Below are 15146 nucleotides of genomic sequence, written 5' to 3'. Positions count from 1 at the left end.
CCCCCCCCCCTGCACCCCCCTCCCCGCACCCACCATCCCGCGGCCGCCCGGGGCCGGGGCTGCCCCGCGGCGGAGCCCCGTGCGGGAGCGGCCCGGCGGGGAGCTGCCGGCCGGCCTCCTGCTGCCACAAAGGGGAGCGGGCTGCACGGTCCGTCCGCTGAACCGGAAGCACTAGCAGCGCCTGGAGCTGCGGCTCTTCCATCTTCGGGAGCGCAAAGGGCCGGGAGCCGTCCCTGCGTGCTGGTTTTCTTCCCGAAAATCAAGAGGGGGGCACCTGAGCGGCGCGGGTCCCGCCGGGGAGCTCGCTGCCGAGCCGCTGGGCAGAGGGGGACGAGGGGTGCGCGTTTACTCGGCATCGGACGCACCAAGCCCGCTTAGGGCTGTGGTGATGCTGCAGGGCCCTGGCACGAGGAGGAAACCAGGGAAGGCGAGCTCTGGCCCCCACCCTCCCCTGTCTCTACCGATGCAGCCGGAGGGCAGCAGGAGCACGCATCGCGGCCCTCGTTGCTCCTCCGGTGTGAAAAGCCCAAGACCAAAACACCAGCAAGCCCTGATGTCCCAACGGAGCACAGCCCGCGTTGTCCCGAGTTATTGCATCCTCTCCGCTAACTTGCTTCTTATGACACTGCACAGGTCTGCGGGCGGCATTGCACAACCAGGGAAACAATTGGAATTGTTTTTTTCCCCTATTACAAACCCGCGATTCTGGAGCACAATTCTGGGTCAAGTGTGAGCTCCATTTCAAAGCGGCAGAAAACACGGTGACCTCCTTCTACCTTTGCCACGGCAAAGCACCAGGCTGTAGCTACGTGCATCTCATTCAGCAGACCTCTGCAAATCACTCAGCGTAATTCAGCTTAAGTTAATGGAGATTAACTGTTGCCTTCACCCAGTCTCTACGGCATAAGGTGGCAATTTCTTGTCCTTGATCAAAGGACGTAGCGCAGACCTTTAGGGTAGAGAAACGGTGTGCCATATTCATCCCACCACTGCTCATCCAGTGTTATTTTCTAACCCGCTCTGGCCTTCACCTCAGGAACCTCTAGAAATACTGGCCGCCAAGGAGCCCTCTAAGGAGAGAGAGGAAGGTGTAAGTACCTACCCATCTGTACCACCCCGCTGCTACAACTGCTTTGCTCGTGTGCCAGAAGAGTGGGAATTCCCATCGGTATGATCTCCTGCTGGTCTCCCTCTTTCATCATGTAGAGTGGAAGCATCTCCTCCCTCTTCCTTGGAATTCATCCACCTTTGCTCCTGCTTAGCCAAAGAAACCCCCCAGCTTCTAACGGATGCGCTCAGGCAACAAGAAACACGGGTCTGCAGGAGCTCTGATCGCCCTGAACACATCTGACATGAACACCCGATACAGAGATTCAAAAGCTTCAAGAATACCATGGAGAACAAGATCAGACTTGATAGCACACCTCGTCTTGGGCTCCACTGGAGCCAACAAAGCAACACCTGATGATGAACGAGACCGATAAAATTAACCGGCTGATCTGCGCGACTCACCTTTCCCCCTGAGGGCTGGGGGAATTGTCCGACGGTCAAGTGAAATAAGCTTGGTGGGCCTCCACCTAAGTGTCACCTGTGTGCCAGTCACGGAACCGCCGCACAATTTACCATCATGGCTTGCCACCCTCCACCCAGGAGGGCCAAAGCCCCACGCTGCAGAGCAGACTGCTGAACGCGACAGGGACGCACAAGCAGAGCCGAGCCCTGGAAGCCTGAAGAACACACAGCTCAGAGCCATGAGATCATCCCTTCCTACTTACTGCGTTTGTTCAGAAAGCGACGTGTTCAGAACAGATCTAGATGCCAGGACTTAGGAGTTGCCATGATTTTTTGTGCATCGCAGGCACATAGGCAGTGAAACTTCCTTCCCCTGCGGTGGAAGCAACATTAGGAAATAACCCGGGACAAATTAACCTTGTCTGCCTACGCAAAGCCGGGGCAGAGCTCACCATCCTCCCCAAGCCAGGCACGGCTTGTCGCTCACACCTGAGCGCTTGGGCACCTCCGCTACATTCTCTTCTGTGCTCACCCAGACACGCTCAACGGCGTTTGTTAGTTCCTGTCACTCGTATCCTACTGGAAAACAAGCTGGAGAAGGCTCTTCAAGCAGCAGGTGATGGGGCAAGGCCGCTGAAATCGCACTTCTGAGAGCACAAACGAAGAACTAACCTGCAGTCGGACTAGGTGGTCTACGAGACCCAATGCTTGGGTTAGTTCAACGCTCCTACGGCTGGTAGGAACAGAGAGAGAAGAGAAAGCCGCAAACACTCTGCTTTAAGCAAGTTTCAGGACTTTTCCTGTTTCTTTCGCCATGCCTATAATTCCCCTGTGCTGCTAGGGCAGAAAGAAAGGCCAGCCTTCGATTTTAACATCCCATTACCTGCATTTCTGTGCTGGCTCAAGTTGAGATGGAGCAAACCTGCCAGCTGGATCAAGGCCAGAGGGAGGGAAAAAAAAAAAAAGGTTCAAGTGCAAAGAACCAATTTATCAGGAACAAATCTTAACAACCAAAAGACACACTTCTGGTGGTGGAGTCTATTCATGTACGTAATAAAAAACCCGGTACAAGGTAACCTAACAAAATACTCTTTAGTGGCTATCTGAAGCATCTCAGGGTAGATAATCCTCAACTGTTAAGTCTGCCTTTCACGTTTTCTGGATGAATTTGGTGCCTCTGAGGACAAGGAATGCTGACACTGAATAGTCAAGGATTGCGCAGAGAACATCATCTTTCACTTGGCTCCAAAAGTATTTGAGCCTGACCCAGAGCCCCTGGCTTCTCCAAGGCCACACGACAGGCCAGGAAGGCTCACGTGTGCTCCAAATATAGCCCCCTCCCCAGCAAGGGCTGCTACACGCCCTGCCTCGAGCAAAGCGCTGCTCCGAAACCCACCCTTTCCCGTCGCCCTACTGGATCTCCAAGAGCAAAAAGGTGACGAGGGAGACTTTTAGAGGCGTTGTGGCTGGTTTCGGAGGAGGGAGGAGGAAAACGGGTGAGGAGCCGCTCCCGGTGGCTCGCCATCCCTGAGGGACAAGCCGCAGTCACACTTACAAGTCACATGCCCCGGGCAAAGCAGCAAGGCACTTGACAACACAGCGCGGCATTGCTGTCAGCTCAACCCCCCTCAAAAAAAAAAAAAAAAACAACATAAATTATAAAATAAAAAGGCAGAATTGCAAACGCACACGGGTCTCAAACAAGGCAGTCCGGGGAGTTAAAGCGTCAGACAGGACCACTCGCATGCGGGGAGGCTCCAAGCCCTCGGCAGAGCCTCTGGGGAGCTGAGGCCTGGCACGCGCCGAGCGTGGTGGCAGCAGCGTCCTACAGGACCAGCACACAGGCTCCAGCCCGCCTGAGGAGCGCACGGAGCAAACAGCACGCCTCTGTCGAGTTCTCCTCTCGCTTACCTGGACGACTGGGTATTGATAATCCATACAATACACACCATACATAGCCAAAGATCCTCCAGGTAGAGGCCAAGAGGACGCAGCACTGGAGGCTTCAGACCCGAGCCTCCGTCTTTCAGCCTGGTGGGAAGGACTCTGGCAGCCCTGCGCAGTGCTTGGCTCAGGCCTCTGGGGCCACTCAGGTTGACACTGGCTCAGCTGAAAATAAAAAGGAGCTGCCTGGCTCGGCTCGGCTCAGCCCCTCTCTTCTGGGATCCGGCGAGGCAGCGCTCGACCATACGCAGCAGAGGCTCCTAAAATTAGAAATCCCGTCCGGAGAGCGGCCCTGGAAGCCTCGAGTGCCGAGCGTCCCGCAACGCCCGAGCGGCGAGCGGCGCGGCTGCCAGGGAGCGGGGACGGCAGGATCCTCGCCGCAGCCGCCGGGGATGGGAGGAAGCAAACAGCATTTCGGATCTGAAGGGAGCATATGTTCTGGGCTCTAGGTGCGTCAGAGGGAACGCTCCCAATCCAGGACAGCGAAAAACATATGGGACCGCTCCTCCCCCACCCCCATACCCTTCTTGCCGTCCTAGGCAGGGACAGGTGCTGGGATTAGCGTCGCAAAAACCCTTTGGTGCTGTGGAGGGGGGGCCGAGGCGAGCAGCCATGTCGATGCCTCGAGCCGAAGGGATCCCTTTCGGGACGGGGTATGCGGCCGTATCGGCTGACGCCTCGCCCTCCCTCCGCAGCGGGCCAGGGGCAGCTGCCGGGGGGAGCCGGGCCTGAGGACCCCCAGGCCAGCAGGTCGCCCGCTCTCAGCTGTCCCCCGCCACCCGGGGGGGATTAACGCTGCCCCCAAGGCCGGGGGGCAGTGGGGCGAGGGGGGCAGAGCCAGTTGTTCTCCCCCTTTTGGGAAGCGGCCCCCTGCCCGGCACCTTCTCGTTCGGCCCAGGCGCGTTCCCAGGGAGGAATAACCGACGGGGACAGATGCCGGCTGCTCTGACAAAGGGCAGCAGGTTCACCCGGCCCGGGCCCGCGTGCCGGACGTGTTCCCGAAACCCGAGAGCCCACGGGTGATTCTTAGAAGACAAAACACGGCCGGGGGGCGACCGCCCACGGCAAGGCGCGTGAGCTCGCAGCCGCTGCTGGGCCAAACCCAGTCGGGTCCCCGCTGGCCGAGGCCTGGCCTCTCCAGCTGCGAATGGCCCCGAACTGCAAATAATTCTGGCTGACCCCCAGGCACGGGAAATGCCGTCCTCCGGAGGGAGAGCCCTGTAACAGCCCTCCCTCTGGGGCTTCAAAAGTGAGATTGCTACAGTCATCAAAACCAAGGCAGCCTACCCAAATCCCCCCTACTGCTTCAAGTGCATCCTGGGAGGGGGATCATTGCTTTGTTTCCTCTTCTTTGAGCATTTCTGATCCTTAGTTTCTGCGTAGCGTGGCTGGGCACTGCCAGCCCGCCCTGGGGTGGGCGGCTGGAGCCATTTCTGTACGATGGACGTTCGCAGGCTACCAGCATCACCACGAGAAAGCTGTTTTCCCTTTTCCTGTTCTTTGCCCCCTTACGTTTTCTTGCGACACCTCCATTTTCCTTCAGACACCAAAATAAAAAAAAAAAAGAACTGACAACTATCAGCTCTGCATTTGGCACACAGATTAGGTCCCTTCAAAAGGAATCAAGTTTACTTTTTCATTCTCCCCCAGAGGTTAAATGCCTGGTTCGTTTCTCTAGCACCCTTTACATGGCACTCCACAACTCAGGGGAAGGGTGCCTAACCCCAGCCTCTGACCTATCCACACGGCAGGTCAGCTCTTGGCTTCTCCTCTGCTCGGAAAAGGACAGCTACGAGCTGGGTGAGCAGCGCCGGCAGCTGCCGCCCACTCTCATCATCTTTCCTAGGGCCACTTCTGCCTTACAAAAGGAGCCTGGCCAATTTGGGGAGTATAAAGCATGCCATTTTCTACTTCTTAAACCAGAACAGCAAAAAACGTTTCTATAGCCATTGTTTCTGTGTGAAGATTTGCGCAGACAACAGAGAAGCTAATTGCCCATAAATGGGAAAGCAGCTATGCCTCTAAACCTCTTTGCCACGGAAAAAAAAGGATGATTCCCAAAATAAACTTCCATCTTCTTCTGCCTTTGTCCAGTTGACTTCACCCTAGACTCAGCCCGGCTTTCTGGAGCTCGCACCATGCCTCTTCCTCACCTCCAGAAGATTGCGTGGCTTCCCCTCCTCACCCTCCCTGCAAGCCCCGCCGTAGGGCACAGATTGTATCTGGTTTCCTCTGAACAGACAACAATGCTTATTTATTTATTTATCCCCTTTCTGCAACTCCACGTTCAATAGGTGTCTGCCCTTCATTCTTTTGCATAGCTCGTTATTATGCACTCGGGCAATTTAGTATCTCCAATAACATCTGCTTATGAAAAGGCATTAATTTATAAAAACCTGAAGTCTTTTCCACTGCTTGTTTTTGCTACTTCGCATTACTGCCCCAGGTTTTAAAACCAAATCCCTAACTAAGTTAAAAACCTTACATTTATTTCACAATCCAATTTTTTGTTATTTTCAACCAGGCCTCCGGGGAATAAAGCATTTCCAAATCCTCGTGCAGATATCTTACTATCTATAAATAACTGTCAAACGGGCAAAACAAAACAAGGAGGGGGAGCTGGGAGGATCATCCAACCTCTCCGTTGCTTTAGCCATAGCGGATAGATCCGGATAGAACCGTGATGTTTTAAAGTTTTTGGTGCAGATTTAAGTACTTTGCCTTAGGCAGAGTCGGGATACCCGGGTGACACTTCAGTAAGGAAGCACCACACCTCCCGTGCCCCACAGAAAGTTTAATTACACAAACTGCTTGTGAACTCGCGTGTGCCAAGATGGACACAGCAGGACTCCGTGTACTTTATTGACCGGTAATCAGCTACTGAATTGTCTACAGTGAACATTCACTACTCTAGGGGCTGTCCGTAGGGGCTGGTCTACTACTGCACGGTGACTTGCAACGACTATTAGTCAAATATAAGAAGGCTGCGCTCCATAATTTTATTTGGAGATAAATGCCCGACTAGATTACCATATAACTACATGCATTTCCAGTAACACAAGTTGGGTAGCTGTTATAAAACCATAGCCTTGTTCCTGCAAATGCTCCCAAGTCATTTTAAAATTACGGCAATATTAAGCCTCCATCTGATTCTCTGTGTCGGAAAGTCTCTTCAGCTGCTATCGTAGAACGCAATCTGATCTTTTCAGAAATTTTACCTTAGAACTGGGTTCTGCAGCTACGCTCTCCTGGCCCAGAGCCTGCTCTAGAACAGCGCCCGCCAGCAGCTGGGAGCTCTGCACATCTCCAGCCTCACCTTATTCCTGAGCAATTTCTGCTTGTTCTTTGTTCTTACGCCAGTGCTGTCCTCTGGCTTAAATGTTTTTTCTCTTTCCCTAGCAGTTAACCTCCCTGATGTGTGCCCCCTCTACCCGCTTAAACAAGCAGCTGTTCCAGTCTTTTCTCGTGACAGGCTTCCTATTCCCTGGTCTCCAGAAGCCCTTTCTTCCACCTGATCTAGCCTGTGTTCGTCTTTTCTAAATAAAATAAAAAATAAAACTTCAATAGCAGCCAGAACAAGATGGTTGCTCCCAATCTGTTCCACACTTCCAGCACTAAACTGCATCTTCTCCAGCCTCACTTGCACTTTCCTCTGCAGTAGGACCTGTGCTACAGTAAGACATGTCAACCTGTTAAGAAAAATGCACATTGGCAAGTTAAGAAAAAAAGAAAACCATTAAAGACAGATAGGCTGACCTGACACAATGCTATTCTGATGAATTTGTGTTGCGTTTTATCCCATTTTTTATTTCCATCCACGCCTTTCATTGCTGTTTTCATCTCAGATTTTGTACCCAGCTGAGGCTGGCCCAACAGGCCTGTACTTACTCAGGTCACCCCCCCCCATCATCGAGAGGGCTACGACGCTTCCAGTTCTCCAAGCAAACGATACCACTCCTGATCTGGTAGATTTATCAGAACTTGCATTAGATCTGCAGTTTCATGAGGCAGTTCTTTTGCTTTCAGAAACAGCAACATAATTCCCCAGGCAACCCACTTCCCAGCCCAGCCTGCACACACTGTGGTCTTTCAAATGTCTACCCTGGTTGCTTCTACAGTAGTTTCATGCCCGTTACCATCCTGCCTTCACCCCACGATCAACTCTACTTACAACAAGGATTTGTTCAATTCTGCCACCACAACAGGAGCATCCTCATTACCTATCCTATCCCCAACACTAAGTGGCCCCACATCCTTCCTTCTCTGCAATTGCATTCTGAGAAACTGTCATCCATTTTCTTAGTAACATTTGCAAGGTTTAACTCAGCCTGGTTTTTGGCAGGTCCCCCTTCGTCCCCCCATTTCCTGACCTTAAAGGCACAGCAGTCTCTGCTGATTCCTTATTCTATCCCTTCTAAATTCTCTTTTGGCACCTAGTATCTTTTATAAGGTGATTATGCTTCCACTTCGGAGGAAGTTGCTCCTTACAATCTTTTTCCCTTTCATTCGCATCATCACGAATCTGCACCCAAAGCACCTCTGATTTAAAAAAAAAAATGGAAAGAAAAAACCTACCACACATCCCCCAGCATCTGAGTTTTCAATCCAGTTCACTGACTTCGCTAAATACGTTCCTTCTTGTATCAGAGGTTGTATCACCATCATCCCCCAGCACAAAGCTGAGGACATGGAGGCTTCTGAGCAGCTTGTTTTGCTGCACTCGTTGTATCGGCGGCGAAACGTGCAGCACTGTCTCAACAATAGCTGATGCTGCAGTGAAGAAGTCTTTTGACCCCATTATTATTAGCAGCATTTGGTCTCCAAGCTGTATCTGAGAAATTAAAGTTTCTCATACTAATATTTATCTCTGTAATGGTGCTGGGAATAATATCATTTCAGAGACTCAAGTTTGTATCTGAATCCAATCCTATGAGAGATTACAGCAGACTCACGGAGCTCCCTCTGGGACCTCTTTTACCATTCCTCCCCACAGCAAATTTGACCAGAAATAGATCCTGCGTTATCGGTATTGCTCTTTTTTTCTTCTTTACAGTCTACTGCATACAATACAACCTATCTCCTTTCACATCTACCCTATCTGAACCACACATAATCTCGAATACATGTTAAAGTCAAGATTACTATTCTTGCAGATTGATATGATCCCTATAATACCCAGTTTCATGTTCTGCACCACTAGCTCTGGTTCCTCTACTTGCTATTTCTAATGCCAGGAGCCTAAAAAAAAAAAAAAAGCAAGCAGTGTGTTTGCATCTTTACCGATCACACAGCTCCCTCAACTAACGGTATCGCCCATCTAGTTACTGCTGGATTTTATTATTCTTTCTATAACATTGAGTTTTATTATTTTCCATCTCCTACCAGCCCATCACTTTGCCTAGAGACACTGTTTTGCATGCCACCCTCGCAGCATTTACCTGATTTTCCTCTTTCTGTGTGCAGAGCAAGGCACGGCGATTGCACAAGTTTTTTTCCCAATGTTCTCCAAACCCGGGATTTTACTTCACATGCACAGCCCTCTTTGATGTCTGCAGACTGAGGAGCACTTTTGGAAAACGCAAGACCACAGCCCTGGGCTTTGCTTTGCCTGCTTTCTTCGGGCTGCTTAGAGCAAGCGTGCTAAGTCACAATTACAAGTACAGCTACACGAGCAGAAGCTATCGTCTCCCCACGCTTGAAGTGCATCCATGGTAGCTGCAGACATTTTACAAGGACTTTTCTAAATTATTATTTTTTTTAATTGATAAAAACAAAAAAACGTAGTACTGTGGGGCTACAGCCATACAGCATGGAGCCTGAGATATTTCCATGCTGCACAGTTGTTATACCACACTGATCTTTACTAAGGAAATTACACCAACAGTTTCATTTTATAAACTGAATTTACAAAATCTTTAGCATAATTCTCTGTTCTCCAGACAAATTAATCCAAGCCTTATCTAGTTACTCCCACTAAAGAGCTCTTACCTCCGCTGATTCTAACTCTTCATCTCTAGAAGCCTGGCTGATGCTCTTCCTCTCACCCACCAAAAATGGCATCTTTAACAATTAGCCAATCACTACATCTGCTAAACTGGGTCATCAGGGATCTGATGAGCAGCTTACAATATGTCTCTGCTTTTTAAAGACTGCTGTAAATGTAGGAAACACGCCAGCAAGCAAGGATGCATTTTCTGGCTGGGTATGCACTGATTTCCATAGCAGCTAAATAGATCAAGCAGCTCAGCCAGCTCGTACCGGTGTTAGACAAACAGCGCACGGTACCAAGATTACATCTTTGAAGCTGCAAGAGATTCTCGTTTTGCACCAAAGCAAGTCCCGCATCTTGAGCACAAAGGCGCCTTTTGCTCACTCCAGGTGAGAATTATTTTGGAAAGCCATCACTCCTATGCAGGGCTACCTTCTCCAGTCTGTATTTTTTATTTGTTTGGCGTGAGGAGGTGTAAGTTTTTTTCAAAAAGCTGCACTTTTTTTTTTTTTCTTCCAGCTTTTAATATAACCAATAACTAGAACAAAGAGCTGGTGATGGATCAGCTATTCAGGAGAGCGAGCAGCTCAGCACCAAGCCACTCTGCGTGTTGTTTTTTTTTGTTTTTGCCAGTGAAACACGTTAAGCATGCTAATGCTGGAGATCAGGATGGAGATGCAGTAAGCAGGAACGCAACCAGCAGGTCTGGGAGATGAGGGGTGGCAGCAGAAGCAAAGAGGAGTGTGCTGGATTAGCGTAATGAGGGCATCACAGGCAGGAATTTGAATGCGCTGGTAAAGCCTTAGGACCCACTGCTTTCCTGAACCTGGTCTGATTAGTTAGTGCTACTGATTCCTCACATTCATTAGGATTAATGTTCCTAAACCACATTAGCACAAATGAAATTACCAAAAATACACTCTGAATCCAAGGAAATTAAGAGCCCTCTGTCAGAAGAGCTAAGAAGCCCAAATAAAGAAAGAGGCGACTACCAGGTTGCTGGTAGCGGGGAAGACAGCCCCATCACACACACCGCTTCTGCCAAGGAAAGGTCTCAGGCAGACAACGGGACCTCAGGCACTACCTCCTCCAGCTTTCATGGACACGATTCAAGATTTCAAGAGAATGTAAAAGAGAAAAATACCAAAGACCTTATTTAATAAAATGGAAGCTCTGAAGTAGTTCCTGTTCATTTCCTTTCCCCTCAGAGCACTGGAGATTTCCCTTTTCAATCATCTTCTGCTACACATTCTCCATTCACAAGGCAAGGCGCCTGAGCAACTGTTATGTCCAACTTTCGGCTTCCCTCACAATACCAACCTTAATATCTGTGCCTCGTTTTTACAACTCATAAAAACCCACTTTCCCTCTAACCTCAAACTACGGACACTTACAAGAAAAACGATGGGAAAAGCATTTAAAGGAAGAAACCAGAACCCAGACCACCGCTGCCAGCGCTGACTGCAGAACTGGCGACGCCTAATATCAAACCATTTGCAGGCATCTGCGCAGTCAGTGCAAGCAAGCAACCTTCCCGAAGGTGCTGTGCCACCACTCTGCTCCGTGGGCCTTTGTGGACACGTACGGCAGCCATTCCTCGCCGGCTGGAAGCAACTTGCTGCTGCCTACCTCTGTAAATCATCTGAATTGCTCAGACATCCTCATTTCTACCGTTACACGGGAGGTGAGGTGGGGAGAGCACAAATTCTGCTGCTGCAGCCGGTGCAGCATCTTTCCTCAAGGCACGGCATCTGCAGGCAGGTCAGACAGCTCAGGAAACCTGGGTGTCTTACGAGGCCAAGAAACTACTGGACAGATTCAAGCCACAGCTTGAGGGACGGCAAGAGACATTTACTTATACGTGATGGAGTTGGTTTGCCTCCACCACTCCCAAACGGAGCTTTGTGGTCCTGAAACTGATCTAAAGGAGCTTAACAGCTAGGCAAGGTGCACACCCTGAACTGTGGTCATAAGATACCTGCATCCTGTTACTGTCCTCTGCTCTTCCCTTCATCAGCTACGCTTAGCTATTAAATATTAATGGTTTGTCTAGACTGGAAAACTAGCACAGCTCTAAAACACAATTAGAAATACACAGCGCGAAAGGACAGGTCAGAATTGAAAATTATTTCTTAAGTACCACTTCTTTTCAAAGCCTAACCAAACTCTGCTTTAGGGAAGGACATGGAAAATGGAGGCAGAGCCAGGATACCGTGCGGGTCTGCTAAAGCAGCGTATTGCGAGACCTCTGCCTACTGGACAACCGGCTTGTTTGTTCTGGAGAGCTCTCTTGCAGCCAGCCAGTAGAACAGTAGCATGAGCAATCTCCATCCAGATCCTGCCCATGCAACCTCAGCTGCCAAACAAACCTACAAACTAAAACAGGACTCGTGAAAGCACTTGGATCATCCTCTGTTAGGAACAAGGATCTCCACATACCCAATCTATGCAGTTACGGTTGTCAAGACAGACAAAGCTCTTGGTGAAGTTGCAGAGAGTAAAGTCGCTTGATCCTGAAGTTAGATCTGTGTGGGCAGAATCTCCCTGAAGTTGGTGAGACCCCATCCAAGTACAGATCCTGCCCACGCAACCTCAGCTGCCAAACAAGGACCCAGAGTCTATTCAGGCAGAATTCAGATTGCCCAAAATCCGCCTCTGAACTTATGACAAAGGAAAAATGTAAGGCAGTGGTGAATGCCCAGGTGAAGTTTGAAAAATCCTCCGCCAGAAGACTGTGCTCCCAAAACTTACATTTTATGCATCACGCGAGGTAAGGGAGCCAGCTTCAACAGAAGAATAACTCACAAAAATATAATTAGTGATTAAATTGCAAAATAAAGCTGACAGCGGTCTGGATATACCAGCGGCATACATAAGGCAACTTCAACTTTCATTCCTACCCCAACCCGCTGCTTTACGCACGTTACAAAACAGTTTTTAATTACGCTATCTTGAGAAAACACCAGCACATCTGAGCATGACACGCGACAAGCCCCGAAGGAGCTTCTCAAACCAGACAGACTCCATCACCTTAGTTATTACCGGAGGCGCAGTATAAAGGGGAAAAAAGAAAATATACACATATTTTCCAGAAAAAAAAAAAATAATCCCCGTGTGTTGGGCCCGGGCCTCCTTTCAAGGAGAACTCTAAGTGCTTGGCATTGCTTCAGGAAGAAAATAAGTGTACTTTTGGGCTAAGCCATTTGGCAAAGAAGGTGATCATAGCACAGCTTTCTTTAGGGACCACTTGTGTGTGCACTGATCTTGGTAATGCTAGATGTCCGTCAAAATGCTTTTTGCCTGTTACATGAGAAACAAAAGGCTTCCAGATGCAGGATTTCAACATCAAAGAAGGGAAGGAGTTTTCTCTTGGTAGTTTAGACATTACAGGACAGCTACGCTGCCTTTCTATATTCCTCGGGGCGGGGGGAAAAAGGGGAAACTGAGAAAGAATAGAGCAAAGAGGTTTTCATCGTCGTAGAGGCGTGTTAAATCTACCGGCTAGCTCCAGATCCTCAGACAGAGAACAGCTTTGCCCATTTGGAGCGTGGATTTGCCAAAAAATCCATACTCCCACTTGGATTTTCCCCTTAGCAGGCAGCAGCAGTTCAATTCGATCATCCTTCAAGGGACATCGTTTACCTATACAATAACTGGGAGATCCAGAAGAGAATGACCTCCCTCTTCCACAAAAGGAGCCAGCTTAAGCCTGAGCATTTCTCCAGATCTATGCTAAGCCTACAGAAATTAAGGTTAATTCCTTAATTAAAGAACTATCTTCCTAAGAATAAATATTATTAAAAGTCACCAGATGGTAATATCGGAGATACTCTCGCCGAGTATTTTTAATTGAATGAATCACAAACTAGGTCTGGGCTACGCTGGAGGTTCCTCAGGCGCTGCCCCCATCCCGGTCCTCGCAAACGCTCGCCGGGGGCACGCCGGCTCAACGCCTTCCGCGGCGGGCTGGAGCCAACACGTCCCACCTCGCCTGTGCCTGGGGCGAAGGCAGCACATGATCGGTTATCACTGGGCGTTGCAGTACGCGGCGGCGGCTCGCTCGTATCGCCCTAACGGAGAGGGGTTTGGGTACGGGCGGTCCTCCCTCCGTCGCCTCCCGGCTTATCAAGTTGCTGCCACGTGACAAGCTAAAATAGAAGAAGGTGCCTGTGTCAAAAACAAAGAGCGTCCACACCAGAAATCGCACTGGTGTTGGCTTAGATCAGCACGGCTTCGCTGCTGCGTGTACCAAGCCAGAATTTGGGGGAAAGGTTTTCCCAGGCAGTACTTTGTTCTTTTTCTGGAGGAGCACAGGCATTCCGTACCCAAATTGGTTCAACCAGAATAGACGAGCAGCTGCCCACACGCTGTAACCACGCAAGCAAAAGACAAAACATGTCAAAAATATTATTTAAGCTCAGCTCTTAATTGAGTGGAAGTAAAAGAGAAATAAAAAACAGGCAGCACGGTCTCCGTGAGGTACTGGGGGGAGCTGAGGAATCGGAGAGCACCGCGCGGGCAGGTCCTTCAGCTGCTGAAACAGCAGGTCCCGAGTAAATCTCAGAAAATCGTTTGGAAACGGTTCCAGCATGGCAGCATATAGAATATGACACCTTCAGCATAATCTGCAAAGACAATTTCATGAGAGTGGAATTACATCTGTCCATTAATTTCTGACAGCCCCTATTTAAAATCCTGCTGGATGGCTAAGCCCCTGATGAATCCTGCTTTTTCTCCATTGCGATTGAAAAAAAGCGAAAAAACCCCAACCTCTTCAAACTTGCAGCCAGCTTAGAAGAGATTCGAGAGCAAAATACCAGAAGTGCTGCAGTTAAGAATTCGGTGCATTTGCTGAGTGAACAGAAAGGATCCAGAAATAGCACGCAAAGCCGAGGTTTGGCAAGAACGACGCCGTTTACCCTGAAAGAGGAAAGTCAGACTTGCTAAATGAATGGTGACAGCAGCAAGCCATGCCTTAATGCAGGGAGTCACCCCAGGGACTGCTCTTCTCGGGCAGAGGTGCTAGTTACTGCTGTGGATGTTGTGTCCCCGCTCTGGTGGTTTTACTCGAGAAGCAGAAAGCTGCGGCGAGAAGAAGAGGTATGCTGAGGCCACGGCAGCACACCGGCAAGGAGCAGTCTTCACATCACCTTCTGCCTCAGACTAAGACAAAAATAGCAGAAGGCAGCGAGGCCTGGATTTTGCTTGTTTGTTTTGGAAACCTACTTACTCCTGAGAAAGCAGGAATGATCAAAAGACAAAATTCTGGCTATCTTCTTGAAATGCCCCAAGACGTGGGCTCAGCAGTCTTCTATTGGCACATAAGGCAACAGCTCCACACGCTTCTCCCCCAAGAAGCGAGAGGACAGAAGGCAGCCTGATGCCCCTCAGCCCAAAACACTTCCCCACAGGCTGGCTCTGCCTCGCAGGCACCTCTGAAACAAGCCAAAGCACCTGAAGTCCCCGCACAACCACCACCGAGGGCCTTCTCTGGTTGCACCACCTAGACACAACCTCCTCAGCAGCTCCCCGTGACGTGTACAACCATTCTCACACATTCACTCACCCTGATTTGCCACCGTCTGCAACCACTCCCCCAAAAGCCGGATGGCGTAGGGATGGTCTCCGGGCTCGCGTGAAAACCCTCACCTCTGTTTTCAGTCACTATCAAGAAATCTTCACCAAAGACTTGGCTCGTGCT

At 49.9% G+C, this 15146-nt stretch overlaps 1 protein-coding gene across 25 annotated transcripts in view; it reads right to left on the bottom strand.

Annotated features, from left to right (window-relative positions):
• RBFOX2 (RNA binding fox-1 homolog 2) overlaps positions 1-15146 on the bottom strand; it is a 160079-nt gene that overhangs the window by 77907 nt on the left and 67026 nt on the right. Inside the window, exon 1 of one of the 25 annotated variants that reach the window (XM_035340194.1) lies at positions 9445-9668. The exons of the other annotated variants lie outside the window; for them this stretch is intronic. Within the exon in view, the coding sequence (XP_035196085.1) occupies positions 9445-9516 (72 nt within the window). The 5' untranslated portion in view covers positions 9517-9668. Of the gene's footprint in view, positions 1-9444; positions 9669-15146 lie in introns of those variants that run through there. 25 annotated transcript variants of the gene reach the window in all.

Source organism: Oxyura jamaicensis, chromosome 1, assembly GCF_011077185.1.
Source record: "Oxyura jamaicensis isolate SHBP4307 breed ruddy duck chromosome 1, BPBGC_Ojam_1.0, whole genome shotgun sequence".
Lineage (NCBI taxonomy): Eukaryota > Metazoa > Chordata > Aves > Anseriformes > Anatidae > Oxyura > Oxyura jamaicensis.
Note: the sequence above shows the minus strand (reverse complement) of the source record. Positions and strands in the feature narration are given on the sequence as shown.